Below are 19,345 nucleotides of genomic sequence, written 5' to 3'. Positions count from 1 at the left end.
GTGTCAAGGTCATGGAGGTCTAGGAAAGACTGAGGAACTGTTCTAGGTGAAGGAGACTGAAAAGACATAACAGAGAAGCACATGGTGTGGTTCTGAGCTGGATCCTTTGGCTTAGAAGGACATCACTAGGACATCTGGAAAGTCTGAATGGGTTCTGAAGATTATGTAGTAGCAGTCTATCAGCGTTGACTTCCTGACTTTGATACTTGCATCGTGCTGCGTAGGAGAATGTGTTTATTTGTAAAGATACACAGTACATTATTTAGGGATGATGAGACATCATGTTGGCAACTTATTCTCAAATGATTCAGAAAAAATTGCTTTGTACTGAACTTGCATTTTTTTTTCTGTAAGTTTGATGTTGTTAAAAATTTTTTTAAAGACAGAAAATTTAGGGTAAAGATTATTTTGAGTCTACCAGATAGAATTTGAACTAAGAGAGGAGAAAGCAATTGCAGAGCTCACTGATACCATTCAGTCGGGGATCCAATACAGAGGTTTTTTTGTTTTTTCTTAATCATTCATTTGCTCCAAATAAAGCAGCCTTATTAATAACTTTTTAAGGCTTTCTTCAACTATTATAATTGATTTTTCTGATATTGAATGTGGATAAATTTATTTAAATATCATCTCTGTTTGAAAATCTTGACATTGGACTGTAGACTGAAAGGGATCTGGGGATTGACTAGAGTTTCTTGCTGGAGGACTCTAAATTAACTTTAGCAAACAAGTTTATACCACCTTTACCTATACCACCTATACCACGCTGAGGTAAAGCTTTGCTCCAGGGAAAGTGTTTGACCATATCAGTAATAAAGAAAAGGTGATTATTGTTACTCACCCTTTCCAAAAACAAATCCAATATCCAAAGCTTACACATTCTTTGAATTAAAATTAATTTAAATATAAAGCAGTCGTCTGTAGGAGACACAGCAGGGCCACCACATTGTACTTCTCAGGTCTTTACAACATGGTTTACTGACTATTTTAAGCCCACTGTTGAGACCTACTTCTTGGGCGGTGGGGGGACAAAGATTCTTTTCAAAATATTACTGCTCATTGAAAATGCACCTGGTCATCCAAGACCTCTGATACAAGATGTACAACAGGATGAACATTATTTTCACACCCACTAAGCCAACATCCATTCTGCAGCCCATGGATCAAGGAGTAATTTAGACTTTTAACTCTTATTATTTAAGGAATACATTTTGTAAGGTTACAGCTGCCATACGTAGTGATTCCTGTGAAGGATCTGGGCCACGTAAAGTGAAAACCTTCCGGAAGGGATTCACATTCTAGATGCCATTAAGAATGTTTGTGATTCATGGGAAGAGGCCAAAATATCAACACTGACAGGAGTTTGGAAGAAGTTGATTCCATCCCTCATGGATGACCTTGAGGGGTTCAAGCCTTCAGTGCAGGAAGGAACCACAGATGTGGGGGAAACAGCAAAAGAACTAGAATCAGAAGTGGAGCCTGAAGATGTGACCAAATTGCTGCAGTCTCATGAGAAAACATCAAAGGATGAGGAGTTGCTTCTTATGCATGAACAAAGAAAGTGGCTTCTTGGGATGGAATCTACTCCTAGTGAAGATGCCGTGAAGACTGTTGAAATGACAACAAAGGATTTAGGAGGTTACATTAACTTTAGTTGATAAAGCCGTAGCAGGGTTTCAAAGGACTGACTCCAATTTTGGACGACGTTCTACTGAGGGTAAAGTGCTATCTAACAGCATTGCATGCTGCAGAGAATTCATTTGTGAAAGGAAGAGGCAATCGATGTGGCAAACTTCATTGCTGTCTTATTTTAAGAAATTGCCACAGCCACCCCAGCCTTCAGCAGCCACCACCCTGATCAGTCAGCAGCCACCAACATTGAGGCAAATCCTCCACCAGCCAAAAGATTATGACTCAGTAAAGGATCTGATGGTGGTCAGCATTTTTTGTCAATAAAGTATTTTTTAATTAATATATGTACTTTTTTTAGACATAATGCTATTGCACACTTAAAAACTCATAGTACAGTATAAACATAACTTTTATATGCACTGGGAAACCAAAACATTACTGTGACTAGCTTTATTGTGACATTTGCTTTATTGCAGTGGCCTGGAATTGAACTTGAAATATCTCTGAGATTTGCCTATGTTACTGTAGTAATAGTAACAAATAGTAATTAATTATAATTTACTGCAATACTGAAAGAAATATAATTTTATATTGTTACCAAACTATTAAAAATGAACATATCAGTTACATTAAGATACATTAAGATACATATTATTAGGTAATCACATGCATATACCTCTCCACCTTCAATGTTTTATATGTGTGTGTACATATATATATATTATGGATACACACACAAACACTAACAGGTGCACACACAGACGCACATGCATACACATCAAATCTTTTGTATGAACAATAAGTCATGATCAATATCAGTTATTTCAGATAGGACTCTGGGAAGTATCAAGGAAAAGCTATTTTTAAATAGTAAATGCACAGGCAAATGAGTATAGATTTACTAAAAGGACTAAATCTGTATAGTATCATTATTCCTGTATATAAGATAAACATATTGTTTTAAAACTTAAATATTTAAAGATATGTATGGGGCGGAAAACATTTGTCCTAAAATAACCAGCTAATTGGCATTATAAACCTACTGTAGGTATAAAGGTCATTCATTTTAAACTATGAATTCCTAAAGAGACCTCTTTGTGATTAATGAATCTTGAAAGCTTGAAATGAACGTTTTCTAGAGTTAGCATATCCTGGAGTCAATTTCTATCTCTGCTGCTTAATCTTTCCTATTTCGTCGTCTGTAATCTGTTTCTTTAACTAGGTCATAACTGCTTATCAATCATTATAAAAGCTTCATTATCTTAAGTACTCAGGACCATCATTATTTTAATCTAATATATAGAATGACAGGAACACGGTTTGTAACATTCAGTATTTAAATCAGCAAGGAAGGTGCTACTTAGAAGAGAAAACCACTAAAATCATGACTTTAAGATAAACACAGTAATTCATTTTTAATTTTAAACAAAGCAAAAAGCCTATATTCAAAGAGTAAATTTTATATTGGGTTTGAGAAATTTGATCCTACAGAAACAAAATGAGAGTACTACAGCACTTTTCCATGACCTTTTACTTTTGATATTATTAAATATCAAATAATCAAATAATTGCTGAAAATCACAGGTTTTGTCTCTGAATGTGTACCCATCCCTTATCTGGAAAGCAGGGATATTACTACCTGCCTACATTTTCTTCTTAGGGAGATTTAAGGGGAAAAAAAGTCAAATTTCTAAGAAAAAGATGGCTTTATAATTTTAATGTTTTTATTCTTTTTATTTTAACAATTATTGCAGCTGAACTAGTAAATGACAAAATAACTGAATATAAGTTTGAATACATGGAATGTACATCCGAAGTGGGAGCCTCTGACTAGAGACTTTATGGAAGTGAAATGGATCAACAGAACTACTGGGAGAACTATTAAACTAATTTTCTCATAGGAAAAATGTATTTGTGTGGTATATACATTTAAAGCATGCATATTTCAATTTTTCTTCCACTCATCTGATTTTTCATAAAAAAATTAAACTTAAAATTTTTGAAAGACTTAACCAATTTTCTGAACCTGAGAGGGTAGTTTTAATCATTCCCTCATATATATTTGCAAGAAGTCATTATATTTGTAAAATGCTAGAAAATCATGGCTGAAAAAGACAGTGAAACTCTCAAGGTCTGGGTATAGGTTATAAAGTAGGGGGAGAAAGTCTCTTTCTGAACGTCTTGGCTTTATAACCTTTCCCACTAAAGTTTGACAGAAAACCCTAGAATTTAGAATCACTTAAGATTATAAAATTTAAAAATAATGCTAAATTTCAAAAAATTCAAGTTCATGGTCACCAGGCCCTTTCACTGAAAACAGTTGCTTCATCACTTTTGCTTCTGGGAGAAATGCTTGGCACGTAGTGAACAGAAATTAAAACATGAGACAGCAGAAAGTCTCAGCACAGTGCGGTCTAAAAGGTTTGTAAGCACCCTTTGTATAATAAATAATGGAGTAGCTGGAAAACTGCCTTTAAAGGAGAAGCTTCTGGCCAAAATTGAAGACTCGCCAATGCATTTGAGAAGGGAAGTAGTGTAAAGTAAAACCAAGAGATGTTCAAGGCAAGTTTCTTAGGTAAAGCTCCACAAGGAAGTGTGGAATAAATAAATCTCACTGAAACAAATTATGCCAAATAAAAATGTACACTGTATTTCTTAATCAAGGTGGAGGTGGAGGAGTGGAGGGGGGAGGGAGTTACCACTTGGCTAAAGGCAGTCCTAAAATTTTAAGATGAAATTGCTGGTCTGTGAGAGCTAAAGAGAAGTGTAGAGAACAAAGAACAATTACCTTTCTTTCAAGCCTGGTTTGAATTTTTCTGCCACAAGTGGGTTTTAGAAGGTCCTTCTTGGATATCATCAGGAAATTTTTCACACGCTCTCAATGTTTTGTGATTGACAATTATGATATATCAAGAGCAGAAACAAGTCCTTTCTAATCATGCAAAAAATGGAGATTTTGGATTGAAATTCTTGGATTCTCTGTAGAGTAGGGATGAAGCCATTTTTAAAGCACTCTGCACAAACATTTTTGCTCAGACAAGTGTTATGCTAAGAGGGGTTAGCAAAGGGTATACAGAAGTCACAACCAACAGGGAGCAGAGGTCAAGGTGGGCTTCCAGGCGGTTAAGAAGCAGGGCCAGGCCCTCCTAAAAAAGCCCTTAGAAGCATGACCTAGAGGACATAGATAGCAACCACCAAGGAGAATTAGACCATCTCTGGAAGGATGAATGATTAGCAAATCAGAAAGTGTTTCCTGGTTAGAAAAAAAATGGGGGCATCTCAACAAAGGAAATGCCAGCTGAAGTATCTTACTCTGCAAATTCTGCAATCCCTTGGAAGGGGACAACTTCCTTTGGTTCTATAAATTTTAAATCATGAAATAACCCAAATTAATTTATAGTTGCCTACCTAGAACTCCCAAATTTTGCTTGCATTAGAATTGCAATGCTGAAACTAATTTTTTCCACCCCAATAAATCTTCAAATTTTGGCCAACTAGGTCTTGAGATATACCATATTCAGCTAAGCAAATATCTTATGAAAACTGATTGCATCTTAATTCTTAGATGAAGGTCAGGGATAAAGTTCTTCAAACAAATTAATGTGAAGAGCAGGAGCAAAACAATTCTTAAAATTAGGTAATAGCTTTGGAAATACTTTCTCTTCTCCTCCCCTCCCCTCTAAAGCCCCTCTCTAAAAAGCAGTAATCTTTGCTTAATTTAGGGATATAAAGTTAGGAAATAGTGTTAAAATACTAGTATATTATAGCCTTGGATTAACTATTTAAGAAGGGTGAAAAACTTTTTTCATGAATCTTTGAGAACTTTTTTTGGTCAATTTCTAACATAAGTGATATCCCTCAGTGAACATGTACTTTCAAAAGAAAACAAATCATACCAAAGTAATATTTTCCCAAATGTTATTTGATACATTTTTTTTAGCAAATTGAAAATTCTGAGTAAAGTGAAGGTATGTTTAATAACAAAATTAATAGAGCTTATATGTCCACCTTACAGGTAGGTGTCTTGGTTTAAAGGCAGCAGTTAATTTGCATTCTGCAATCAGTCTGTAAATCCAATTATTTTTACGGGAATGTTATAGTGATAGCATTGCATAAAGCCGAGTCCCCTGTGCTAGAAATGTCTTTTTTTGGCATCTGGCTATGCAAAAGTTTCTGAGATACTTTCTTCAAATTAGTATAATGTAATTTTTCAGTTTTCCAGAAAAATATGAAGCTTTACCAAACACTTATTCTTACTGAACAAAAGCTAGATTACTACCAACTGTTTCTTTAATTTTGGTCTAAAAGAATTGTTTAAAGTTTAGAGATCGCTGATGTTTTTTAATTGCACACTTGTGGAAGACAGACAAGTAAAGAACACTAGACAATTTCAAAAGACAAATCTGAGTATCAGATATCATTATCCTTAGTATATTTAATATTCAGAATAAAGTCCATAGACGTGAAACTAACAAAATTTTCAAAGAATTCATACATGGTAGAGTCTTAGGACAAGGAACTTCTAAATGAAAGGAGGAAGAGATTCAAGCTTTAGGCCATATGTGTATATGTGTATATGTCCTAAAGCTTGAATGCTTGAACTTCATCCTACCAGCCCACAAGATGACCCCATTGAGCCCTGACTCCTGGTACTCATATCCTTGTGTAGTCTCCTCCCACATTAAACAGGGCCAACCTGTAAAACCTATAGGCTATTAAAGGAATGACAGTGTATGACTTCCAAGGCTACATCATAAAAGACATTTGATTTCCACTATGTTCTCTCTTGGATGCTTGCTCTGGAGGAAGTCAGCGGACATGCAGTGACAACACTCAAACAACCCTACAGAGGGGTGCTCCTAGCAAGGAACTGAGGCCTCCTACCAAACCCGTGAGTGACCACCTCCAAAGCAGCTCTTCCAGCACCAGCCAACCTTCAGGTGACTGCAGCCCCAGTCAACATCTTGATTACAATCTCATGAGACTTCAAAGGAAGCTGTTCTTAGATCCCTGACCCACAGAAACTGCTGAGATAATACGTGTTTATTGACGTCAATCACTAGGTGTGGGATAATTTGTTACTATGGCGATAGATTACAAAGTGGTTTTTTCCCAAAAAAAACAGTAATAGCAAAACAAATGAACAGACCCATTTTAAGTTATTTACAAAGTTGAAAGGCTCTGCAGTTGCTAGTTCATAATGAGGCCTTATTTCAAGGAATTTGCCATTTAGTTCCTTGTTTCTCAAAGTGTTGTACCAAGACCAGAAATGCTGGTATTCCCTGGGAGCATAATTATTAGAAAGGTAGAATCTCAGATTCTACCCCAGACCTACTGAATCAGAACCTACATTTTAGAGATTTCCCCAATGCAAGTATGTACACCACAGTTTGAGAAGCAGCACTGACTCATTTGAATCTTAACGTTACAGTGTAGAGTTGGAAACCCTGGCTGTACCTTGGAAGCACTTTCAAAAAATACTGCTGGAGAAGTCCATCCCAGAAATTCTAATTGGGCTGGGTTGAGGTCTGTCATGGCCACGGACCTAATTATATTGCAGAATTTTCCCTCTGGAAAACTGTATTGAAACCTCAGGTCAGCCCTGATTTCCCTGCATGCTCTAGTCCTGGTCCTAGAAGTCCGGTATGTCCAGTTGTGTCCCTGAGTGCACTGAGCCGGAGTCTTCTGGGGCATTCATTGCATGGGCAGCTTCACAGCTGAAGAACTACTGCATGTATTTCTGCCTTCTTATTGGTGCTCTTCCAGGACTCAGTTCATTCCAAGAAAAGTATCCATGTTCTTACCTTACAGATCGGTTTGAATTTGCTCTCTAGAGCCACTCAGAGAACCAGGTGCTGAATAACCAAACGCTTCAGGGTAACTTGTCCATCTGTCAGATGAGGACCAAACTTCTTTCACTTACATCTTTTCCGGACGGCAAAATGGAAGTGACTATTTCTCATAAGCCTTTGGAAAATAGGTTTTTATTGTTGACCAGATATTACTAAATTAAGACTTCCAGTACAATGGGTGCTTACAAATGTCAAACCCATTACTTAATAAGCAGCTCAAATTGACAACAATAAGTATCACTTGAAGTTTAGTAAAGCGCTTGGGGGTGCAGGGGTTATCTGTTTCCTTTACTAATGCATCCCCAGTGACAGACAATGCCTGGCACATTGCATGCTTTAATAAACGTTTGTTGATTAAACAAATTCCTCAAAAAACAATAATTTCTGATCATTCATTCATTCAAAGTTACTGGATGTACTGTATTAGCGAATCTGCAACAGAAATTGTTTGATCAAAGGATTTTTAAACAAAGCTCCAGATTTTCTTTTAAAAATAAATCGTGTGTCCGAATTCAATGCCAGGTTTCGGATTCCTGCCCTAGCTTGGCCTCGGCTCCTCATATGGAGGCTGGCTAAGGGATGTGATCCCTGCCCTTGAATCTCCTTCCTTTGTGGTTTTTTTGGCCTGCGCGGCTCCGTTTCCCAGGCGGAGGAGCGCGCGCCGCGGCTGCGCCCATCAGCGCGCGGCGCGAGTCTGTGGCTGTCAGGCGGACGGGGCCGCCTAGGACCCAGGAGGAGCCGCTCCTCTCGCGCCGCAGAGCCTCCCCGCGGACCAGTCCGGCCCCCTCCCGGTCGCCCACCTCCCTCCCTCCGGGGCTTGGCATCCCCTGGCGGGCAGGAAGCCCGCTCCAGCCCTGGCGGCGCAGTCGGCCCCGGGCGCGGAAGCTCGCGGGTGGGCTGGGCCGGCCGGCAGCGGCGGAGGCGGGCTGCGTTATTTCCCGTTAGGGCCGGACTCTGTGGGAGGGTCGGGCCCGGCACACGGTGCTTCCAGCCCCAGCGGGCGCGTGTCACCCCTCGGGCAGGGCCTGGGGCGAGCGAGGCGGCGGCGCGGCTTCTCGGGCCTCGGGCCGGGCGCGTGGGCGGGCCGGGGCTGGGCCGACGCCCCCACGGGCCCGCGGCGCTTCTCCCACGCTCGCGGCTCGGCCCCGCCCCCTCCTCTGCCTTCTCACCCCGCCTCCCCACCGGCTCTCCCGGGAGCGGCGGGCTGACGCGAGCCGCGGCGGGCGCTCGAGCTTTGTGTGCGCCTGCGGGCCCGGGGCGAGCCTCGGGCGGCCCAACTTGGCGGCAGCCGGCCGGCTCCCGAGCAGGAGTTGTGAGGCGCGGCCGGGTGGAGGAGGCGCCTCTGGGGGCGTGGGGCTCCCCGGCGGGCGGGAGGCACCGAGAGAGCCGCGCCGGACAATGAGCTGGGCAGCTTGACGCTGCGGCCACTTTTAGGGGGCGCGGGCCGGCCGGCGCCTCCGCGGCTCCACCTGCGAGGAGAGGGCGGGATGCCAGAGCCAGGTGTCCCGGCGCTTTAAGGCCCCTCGCTGTGAGGCGTCTCCGAACCGGTTCTCGCCTGGGCTCTCGACACTCGGTTACCTTGAGGCTCTGACTGGGACGTGTTTGGCGGGGCGCCCTCGGAGCCGCCGTGATGGCCAGCACTAGGAGTATTGAGCTGGAGCACTTTGAGGAACGGGACAAAAGGCCGCGGCCGGGGTCGCGGAGAGGGGCGCCCAGCTCCTCCGGGGGCAGCAGCAGCTCGGGCCCCAAGGGGAACGGGCTCATCCCCAGCCCGGCGCACAGTGCCCACTGCAGCTTCTACCGCACGCGGACCCTGCAGGCCCTGAGCTCGGAAAAGAAGGCCAAGAAGGCGCGCTTCTACCGGAATGGGGACCGCTACTTCAAAGGCCTGGTGTTTGCCATCTCCAGCGACCGCTTCCGGTCCTTCGATGCGCTGCTCATGGAGCTCACCCGCTCCCTGTCGGACAACGTGAACCTGCCCCAGGGCGTCCGCACCATCTACACCATCGACGGCAGCCGGAAGGTCACCAGCCTGGACGAGCTACTGGAAGGTAGGAGGGGAGGGCCCGGCGCGGCAGGTGCGGCCCAGCGCGCCGGCAGGTGCACCCGCCCGCCCCTGCGCTGGGGGAGCCTGTGGGGTGTTTTCTAGGCAGCCTCGGGAATTGTCTGGGTCTATCTGCTTTCCCGCAGGTTCCGGGTGTGGGAACTCGCTTCCATATATCCTCTGATTGTCCTTCCCAAGAGATTTGCCTTTGAAAAAGAAAGAAAGAAATCCTAGCGGGCTTGGGTGACATCTCAAGATTGGCGAACTTGTTTTGGGGTTTTTGTTTGTTTTTTCGAAGTGCAAACTCTTTGTAAGAGGAGCTCTCCCGTGAGGATGTAGGTGACCCTCCAGCTAATAAGCTGTCTGTTCAGCCCTATTTGTGGACCTCGGTGCAGGCACCTGTGGTGTTTTCAGCGTTCTGGACCCAGTGGTACCTGCTCTACTCAGAAGTTGTGGCTGTGAAACACTAGGTTGGCTTTCCTGGCTTGACTTGTAGCAGAAGTTACATGAGGTGAGGACGGGTGATCCTAGACAGAGGTTCTCAGCCTTGGTTGTGTTTTGGATCACTGAGGACTTTAAGAAATTTGGATGTCTGGGCCTCAACGACAGGTATTTGGTGGTAATTGGTTTCGGGTGTGGTCTGGGCATATAATTTTAAAAGCTCCCCAGGTGATTTGAATGTACAGCCAAGGTTGAGAACCGCTGTGCTAAAGGGTTTTCCACGTTTGGTTGGTAATTAGGTGAATCAAGGTCTCGTGCCTCACCTACTGAAAGTAGCTAGTTAAGGTGATAGAGATTATTGGAATCAGCAGTTGGGGCCTATTATAAATTAAGCATAGAGTGTCAACCATGCTTCGCTTAAAGGGAATGCTTGACTGTATGTTGTGTCATCCTTGAATTCCTGCAATATTTATTCTTCAGGGAAAGAAGGCATTACCAGTAGTTTAGAACCTACATGAAGCTGTAAACATGTAAAGATCAGATGGAACCCAAGTATGTGCTGACCACGTGTTTACACGCAGTCTACTGTCATGCATCTTTCTTAAAGCAAATGGCACATTCCAGGTAGTCATAGCAATACTGGCTTGGCAGGGAGAGGAAACTGAACTTAGATCTAGCTATTTTTTCTTATATTAGCTCATCATGTTCTTCTGTTCTGCAGGCATTATGTCCATTTTACACATGTAGGACACTTAAGCAATGTGCCTTGTCACACAGGACCTGCAGTATACGCCCTTTCAACTCCACTTTTAATGAATAGGTGTAGCCACACTGCAGAGTCTTGAAAGTGATTTCTGTTTAGTCACAGTTGTCAAGAGTTTTCCCTTCCCTGGCTAGATGAAGACCCAGCTGAAACTAACTTGTCTTTTCTGCGTGTGTTTGTGACTTCACAAATTCTCTTACTCTCTTGACTGTTTTGGTTTTAAGCCCTTCCTGAGGAGATGATGACTACCGGAGGAGTATAAATAAAATGAAGGTACATGGTTCAAAGGGTGCTTTATCATGTTACATACTTAAAAGCAACATTTGCCTAGATACTTTAAAAATGAGTAACAAAGTTTCTGATTGACCCAAGGCTAGATTAGTAGCCCTATGGAAGGATCCAGGCAATGCCTTTTGCTTAAACACTCACATACCCTTGGAATACTGTGCCTGGTGTGGTCTGAGGAGGGACCACAGTTTTATCCTTCTCTGAAGTAGTTTTAACAGTGTATTTGCTACATGAAATGATTGTACTCCAAAAATGAATATCATCATAGGGGAGATGGTCTAGGTGTTCATTATGCTTATTAATTGAAGGCATATATTGTACATTCAGTTGGACATTGTTCAAGTGGTGCCTGGTTTACCAAGTCTCATTCTCAAACTGTAGTCTCAATGATGAATTGAAGGGGGACAGATATCCCTCCGTTCATTCATTCACTGATTTTTGGAGGAGGGGGAACCATAAGCATATGTAGAGCTCCAGGTACAGTCTATGAAAAATACTAATAGAACACAAATATTTGCACCACAGAAATGTTTCCCTAGTATAGCCAATTGCCCCCTTATTTCAAGAAGTATTAAATATCATCAAATTACTGCAAAAGAAGGAAATTGGTGCACTTTTGTCATAGTGGCATTCTCTCTGACAATAGATCTTTGTCTAAGTCTTGAATTTCCCACAAAATGAGTAGAATACCCTGTTTCAAGGCAGTTTTAAGAAAAGACAGAACCATCAATGCAGTCAACCATTCAAGAATTCAAATACTTTCCAGTTTTAATTAAAATTGTGTGCTCAGTTGTTCAGATTTGTCATGCAGAAAAACTACCCAGCTACCTGTGAAGTTATTATTTGCATCAGTAGGCCTGTGGTATTGTCTGTGTTGTCAGAATTGACCATTTCATCTTAGTTCATCATTTTAAATAAAGATTCTCTGATAATTTTTACACCATTATGTTCAATTGTTCTCTCCTTTGCCTTTTCCATCCCATTAAATTTGTAGTTTAGAAGTTTTTTTTTTTTTAATGTTTTTTAAAAATGATTTCAGTGAATAGAAAGTGAAAACTCAAGGTAGCTAGGCACAGGTGCTTATTCAGAGCCTCAATCCCAGGGAACTCAGGTGACAAGAAATTTGCATGGCTCAGATTTTTTCTTCTGCCCTTGACTTTGAGAGTCTTTGAAGACTAAGATAGTGTTCAGATATAGGCTGGCACTCCTGCACTACACTAAACCAGCAGATGTCTTCAGCCTGTTGGTTTATCTCCCCTAACTGCACTAATTTCAATGAGTTGCTTCTGTGCATCCCTGTAATCCGGTTTAATCCTTTAGAACTGGGTGGGGACCTTCTCTCAAAGGAGGACTGTGAGTCTTAACAATCAATACTGGGAAAATCAGGTTGAGCTGTCTGAAGCCATGCACCAGCCAAATGTAGCATCTCTTGCAGACAACTGAGGATGTCCAGATAACATGTTTCTAAGTTCTCACGTTCAGGGCTAAGAGTCAGAACTCTTAGTTTTGTTCCATGAGTGTTCTCTTCTTTGGAACATTTAAGCTACAGTTGTGAAATGTCGATGTCCCAAAGGGAGATGTCCAAGGACAGTAGAAACAGTGCCTGGTCAAGTCAGCATCCCTAGGTTCTACTGACTGTGGATTGGAGAAAAGTTCACCTTGGATCTCAGCCTCAGTGTCCTGTCTGTCACCTAAGTTAGATCCTGTCACCTAAGTTAGATCCCTTCTGGTCTGAAAGTATACCCCTTCCTCTGCCTAAGTGGTTGTTTATTGAGAGTGTGATGGCTTTTTCCTACCCAGAAGCTGTCTTCTGGAAAATTGACAAGGCTGCAAATGTCCTGCATAGCAAGGGGTGGGTATGTGGCTCTGCTGAAGTGTTTGCCAGGAGCCAAAAAAAAAAAAAAAAAAAAAAAGTAATAATAGCTATCTGTCTCTGCCTCTTTTATTCCAAGGTAATAGGTCATGGTCATGTTATGTTGTTTATACCCTTTAACCCTCAGTCAACAATAAATAAGCTGATCAGATTTTTTGGCATGGGAGAGAATTTCGATTAATTTGATAGGTTGTAATTCCATTCTTCCATTAAGTTAACTTGAAAATTAGCTTGAGTTAACTTGAATTTAAGAAAAATCAAGTTCTAAAAGAAAAAAAACCAAGAATTTGAAGTTTGTGAGGTTCTCCTACTCAGCCTAGTTTATTGAGTCCCCTTGGTTAGGTCAGTCTCTTTGAGATGTTAAACTAAACCAAATTACAGTGACAGTTAACTTTTAAGTAAAAATGAGTCTCCATAAGAACTCAGATTATAGGGTTTTTTTCTCTCCTGAAAGATAGATCTTTATGGTAATAATAGAGACTGAGCTCTTGGAACTTGTAGTGAGGAAAGCAATGTGTAAATCCGTGAGATGTATACGATACTTGCACATAGTAGTGAACAGCAGTGCACATTTATGTAAGGCAGGTGTGATGATTGGACATGGTAATTTAACATTGAATCCTAGGTCTGCAAAACCTTCTCTACCCCGCTGACTGTTAGATTCTTCAAGACCCTCTTCAAGTATCGCCTTTGTTTGGAGTCTCTTACCAGACCTCGGGGGTAGTTGTTGATTGACAGCGTATTTTTTGTTGTTCCAGGTACTGGGGGTACAGTTTTTCTTCCCTCAAGATTCTTACATGAGAGAGAACACACACACACACACACACACACACACACACACACACACACACACACACACACACACACACACACACACACACACACACACACACACACACACACACACACACACACACACTGGTTTCAGTGGAAGGGGTGTAAATGAAATGATAATGAGATAGGGCGGGAGGACCACACTGGCCAGGATGATGGAAAAGGCTTCCCAGGGGAACAGATGTTGAAGCCAAGGCCTGAGGTCAAACTTATAACTCTCCCCTCTGCTTACTCACAGCATTTTTTCTTACCTCTGGTAGGTAACACTTACCTTTGTAATTAGTGGTATACTGGGTCTGACTTTTGCTCCAGACTGAGTGTGTCCTGAGGTTAGGGGTCTTGGACATACAATAAATTCGTTAAATAATAAATAGCCCAGAAAATAATTTTACCTCCAAGTCTGTCGATTGTCAAGGGAAGTTTTGTAGGAGTTAAGTTTGGATAGGGTTGTTCCTGTATATTTGTGAAAATGTGTCTTTTGAAAAATTGGATTATATTTCAGATAAATCAAAGATGATGTGCTAACTCGTCATTGTGGAGAGAATGACTCTTCTGCAGGACTTGCTTCTGTAAATCTGATTCTTCTCTTCATCTCATGTCCTTAAAACAGGGGACTCAGACCTGCTATCCCACAGCTGCGTAATAAGCTCTTTCCAGAGGCAGTGGGAAGAGACGTTTCCACTTGACGAATAAAGAATTCTAAAAGGCTGGGGGAAGAGAAGAGCTACTTGGAAGACACAGTGATACACTGGCAGTTGTGAGAAAAGATCAATATTCCATGAGGCGTTAAACTATGGAAATGGATATTTTATGGTCCTGGGATATAAAATAGAGGAAACCAGATTCCCTTGAGCAGGGGTGATCAGACTGCTTTCTTCACTGTAGGGAGGGCGGGGGAGTTGCTATGGGTGTGTACTGCCCGGCCAGGTCTCCTCCTCCTCACCCCGCCCCCCTGCCGTCCACGCTCCCCCACTTCTGTTTTTACCTCTTCTGTTGATAGAGTGAACCATTACCCTAAGGATTAGGGATACTTTTCTTCTCAGCATTATTACCATTTTTAAAGATGTTTTACATGCAGTCATTGTGTGAGATATTGTATGTGTTTTGTCTCATTTAACCCTTGTTACACCTTGTGGAATGAGTCTGCATTGTCTTCCCCATTTCACAGCTGGGGAGGTTGAGACTCCGAGGGGATAAAGAAATTGTGCCCTTGCACCAGTCAGAAGAGGTGGGGCTGGACCCTGAGGCCTTTCTCCTTAGCCTTTGAATGTCTGTGTTCTTAACTGCTGTTCTATCACCCGTGAGGCAACAGGGTCCATTCTGAACCCTGAGGTTTACGTTGGCTATAGATCAGCAACCTAGAGCTCCAGCATGGCCGCAGCCATACCTGCTAGATGTTTCTATTTGGGAAATGCAGGTTGCGGTCATTCATCAGTCACTGTAGGTGTAAAGACAGTTTTAGCACATCTGTGTATGGTTCCTGACGTGAAATGCATTATCCTCTACATGTGCATGGTAAGGTCTGTGCGGTCACATTCTGCAGACCTGCCTTGCCGGGCTTTGGTTTCCTCATCTGCACAGAGAAAGTCAGGTTCGGTGACTGCTAAGGCCCCCTCCCCTTTCAGGTTCAGTGATCTCAGGAGATGCTTCTGGGAATGGGAAAGGGAAAGGATCTGTCTGTCTCCATGTCTGTCTTTAAGAACCGGCCAGGTTTTGTGATCAGATGTGGTTCCTCAGGTTTAGATGGAGTTCTTAGAATCCTCAGTAATCTATAGGAGGGTCTTCCCCATAGAATGTTCTCAGGAAAAAGAAAATTACAAGCCCCATGAGGGCTGGGACCACCGTCATCTTGTTCATGCCCTTATCCCATCAACCAGTACTTCTGTCAAGTGACGTTGATGATTAATTTTACTTTTGTGCCATAAATAAGGTATTTTGATAGGTGGGAGTAGGTGGGTATTGGTGTCTAAAAAATATCATTCTTAGTTAAGACAGCCAGCTGGACAATGGGGTAGATTTGCGGAAGTAGAATAAGTTCACGCAAAAGCCAAATGTTCCTTGCCCCTTCATGTTTCAGTTTTGAAATAAGTTTTTATTCAAGAGAAAAGATGCAGTATATTTACATGCTAACAACTTATCAATTTCACTCATGTCTGAGATGCCTGACTGAAGTTTTCTCTTGAGACATCTTTCGTAACCAAATTCTTGTACCTTTATTTTGAACGTGTGCGTTTAAATCTCGGGATTATTCTAAGCCCCCTAATGTCTTCAGCGTCTGCTTTGAGTTAGTTCTCTGACATGGCTAAGACTTAGTTTTGTTGATCTTTAGCATTTATTCTTATTTTAAGCTTTATCTTTAGAAATTTTATCTCATATATAGTTTAAATAAAATCTACATACCTTTTGAATTCTGAGTTGGAAATATAGCTTAAAGCTATAATTTAGGTGAATATGCTTTCACTCATTAAGACGTGCTGCAATTTTTATTCTAATCCAGGGTATTTTATCATATTTGCCATATCTCCTGCAGCCAAAAGCAGTACACTAGCTGTACTGTAATTTGTTGGATGCTGCTGTCTTAGAGACTGAAGGAATGGGAAAATACTGATTTGTGAGATCAACTTTAGTACTTTTGATCACATTATAACATTTACTAACATCTCGATGTAAATAAAATAATCTATAGTTACGACCTACTGTGGTACCTTTTATTTATATGTTGGCTAAATTATAACCAATTGCAACTAAAATATATCACAGTAGAAATTTAAAAATATTGTCATTGATTTATTTCTTCCTTTATTATGTATGTTTTACAAACTTCAGATTATTTTGCTCATTTCAAAGTAATAGCCATCTGATAATTTCCTAAAGGCTGTGATTAATGCTCTCTTCCCCAGTATCCTTGCCAGTCATCTTGTTCTCTTAACCGTATTTTACCTCATTTGCTAAGGAGTCAAGAAAAGAAAAAAGGAGTTATGGAAACTTACTACTGGTAATACTCAAGTTTGTTAAGCCTCTGTCTGTGAGAGAAGGAACTTAAGAAGTAACTCAAAGTAAACTCATCTCTTCTTAGTTTAGAGGTCAAGGCCAGTAGCTGGAAGGTTCCACATGAACCTTACAATGCATATGAAACACTTAGCAGAGTCCTAGCATGAAGGGGCTCTTTGATAAGTGGTGGTCATCTTCAAGTGGTTTGGTCTTAAACCAAAATGTGTGTCCTTGTGACTCGCCCCCTGTAATTCTAGAGCAACCATTTGGAGCTCCATGGTGGCCCTTCAGACATTTAAGACAGGGGTCATGATTTCCTCTACTCTTTCCACTTCTCACCCATCCCCTAAACATCACCACTTTTTTGGACAAACATCTGGTTTCTGAATCCTTCATCTCTTGTACTGAATCTTTTCGAGCTGTTTTCATGATCAGTCACTTGCTTAGAAATGGGACCAAGTCTTCCTCTTAGACTCACAGTGAGTTTTAAGGGACAAGGGAGGAAGGTGTTAAGCAAAGGTCTCCAGAAGCTGGGGAAACTCTGAAGGGAGATTTTACCTCTACTCAGATATGATTCGATTGAAGGACTGGCCCTATATATCCATTATTCCCCAGTTTACTTACAAATATTGTTAGATGGGCACGTTTTGGTTTGAAGATCTCTTAATATCATTAAAATTGCAGTGTTTCTCAAACTTTTGTAATGTTTGGGATAATTAAAATTGAAAAACAGTGTAAAAACCTAACAGCCAAGTTGCAGAAGCCCAGCACTGCCTTAATCACCTTGAATGCACTGTAGCTTAAATATAAAAGTAGTTGTACTTATGCACATAGGTCTTACACACCAATATAACCCAAACAAATTGATAACCTAAAAACCAACAAAACTGTATAACCAATAAAAATGTAGAATAGCAACATAAAGCTGCAGATTCTATTGCTCTAACTGAATTGTTCCCAGTGTGGCCGCAGTGCTGAAGGCTGAGTTCGGTGTGCTGTATTTCAGAATGCCGTGTAGTGAGTCAGCTTTCTCCTCATTAAAGCCCAGCAAAGTCATGCCACTTGATGCAGAAGGAGTTGAGGCTGTGGACACAGAGTGGCCTGGCTGTGCTTGATTTAGAAGTTAGCCATTCACATGTTCCAGAATAGGATGGTAAAAACATTTTAAGTCTTATCAAAATGAGCAGAATTAAAAACTGTCATGATGAACTCTTGTAGATTGTTGGCTCAGGTTTGAGGAGCAAGAAACAGAGTGGATCTGATCTCCAGGTTCCACCCTACCAGGAGATGAGAGAGGATTTTTTTTTTCCCAGTGGAAAAACTTTCGGTTAGTGAGTAGCATTTTTGGTTTTACTTTTACATAATTTCTTCGGTTTTAACTCCTCCTAAATATCAATTCTGAAGCATGGCCGTACTTCTTCCTAGACGTTCAAATGTTTGATGGAGCTTTTCTACCCTTTCTCAGCAGAAGGTATCGCAGCTGGTACCACTGGATGCGACTTCAGGAGGCAAGTTGTTTTCAGCCACTTGCCTTCAGATATGCTGAAGGAGCACCAATCATAGAGACGAAAGATCTCATTTTGTCCTCAGCCCTGCCCTGCAGGAAAGGCTGTTCTATTCATTCTGTGAATGTGGCAGCAATTCACACCAGATGAGCACAGACTGGGCACAGCATCCAGGCGAGAGCAGGGTACTTTGTGTTGTTCTGCTGGTTCCCGTAAGGTTAGATTCTGGGCACTGTACGATTTGGGTAGAAAACCCAATTAAGTTGTTTGCCGCAACAGAGCAGTAAATCAGTCTGACTTTTCCTTACCTTGTATTTTTCTTAACCAGCTGGGTGTGGGAACTTGTCTTCGATGTGCTTTAGGTGGAGATGTGCACATTGTAATCCACCCAGCAGGACAGTCTCACAAACGTATTGATTCAGTACAGCAAGCCATCTCATAGGTGCAGCATTCCCAAATTTATTTTCCTTGGTAACATTCCTTTGGAAGTAATTTTTTTCCTCAATTTTAGAAGTTAGGAAACAGTTTAGGTTTCTAAGATTTTTGCTGATGTTAGACATAAAGTGTCAGCCATGCTTTCTTTTCTTTCCTCTTTTTCCTCTTCTGTGTAACCATATGTGTGTGTGTGTGTGTGTGTGTGTGGTGTGGGAGGGGCTTTTCTTTAAGCTTGAAGAGTCCTTGCACTTTAGGCTTGTAAACAAGTTTTCTTTTTCATCATAAAGTTCAGTGCTTGCTTCTACTCCAAGAGTTAGGTATGGTCTCAATGTCCCAATTTTGTATAACTGATTTTCTGCCATGAATGTCAAAAATCGTACATAATTACAAGATAATTAGTAGTGTCAGGAAGTTAATGTAAATATTTTAAGAAACCAATGAGAGACTTTTGTAGGAATTGATAGAAAAGTAGGCTAACGCATAGAAACGTGGAATTTCCCACTGCATAAGTTTGCATTTAGCTACTTGTAATTTCTAACAGTAAACTGACATCTTCAACATTGAGAGGTTACTGTGAGTTAGCTAATAAAATATAATTTATATATAATACACACAACCCTATATTTGTAAAGATACATACACATGTGTTCCATTGATTAAAAGACACATTGCATTTATTTTACTACA

The 19,345-nt window shown here is 41.4% G+C and overlaps 1 protein-coding gene across 15 annotated transcripts in view; it reads left to right on the top strand.

The window, feature by feature from the left end:
- Positions 1-8,912: 8,912 nt before the first annotated feature.
- The window catches only part of DCLK2 (doublecortin like kinase 2), a 136,195-nt gene continuing 125,762 nt past the window's right edge, over positions 8,913-19,345 (top strand). For 6 of the 15 annotated variants that reach the window (XR_012511483.1, XM_074377555.1, XM_074377545.1 and 3 more), the window contains exon 1: positions 8,915-9,535. Coding sequence is in view for 11 of the 15 variants with exons in the window: in XM_074377555.1 (XP_074233656.1) it covers positions 9,115-9,535 (421 nt within the window). In the remaining 4 variants the exon portion in view is untranslated. Of the gene's footprint in view, positions 9,536-19,345 lie in introns of all 15 variants that reach the window. The other 9 variants (XR_012511482.1, XM_074377510.1, XM_074377505.1 and 6 more) reach the window with 3 other exon arrangements.

The sequence above is a fragment of the Camelus bactrianus genome, chromosome 2 (assembly GCF_048773025.1).
Source record: "Camelus bactrianus isolate YW-2024 breed Bactrian camel chromosome 2, ASM4877302v1, whole genome shotgun sequence".
NCBI classification, from domain to species: domain Eukaryota; kingdom Metazoa; phylum Chordata; class Mammalia; order Artiodactyla; family Camelidae; genus Camelus; species Camelus bactrianus.
Note: the sequence above shows the minus strand (reverse complement) of the source record. Positions and strands in the feature narration are given on the sequence as shown.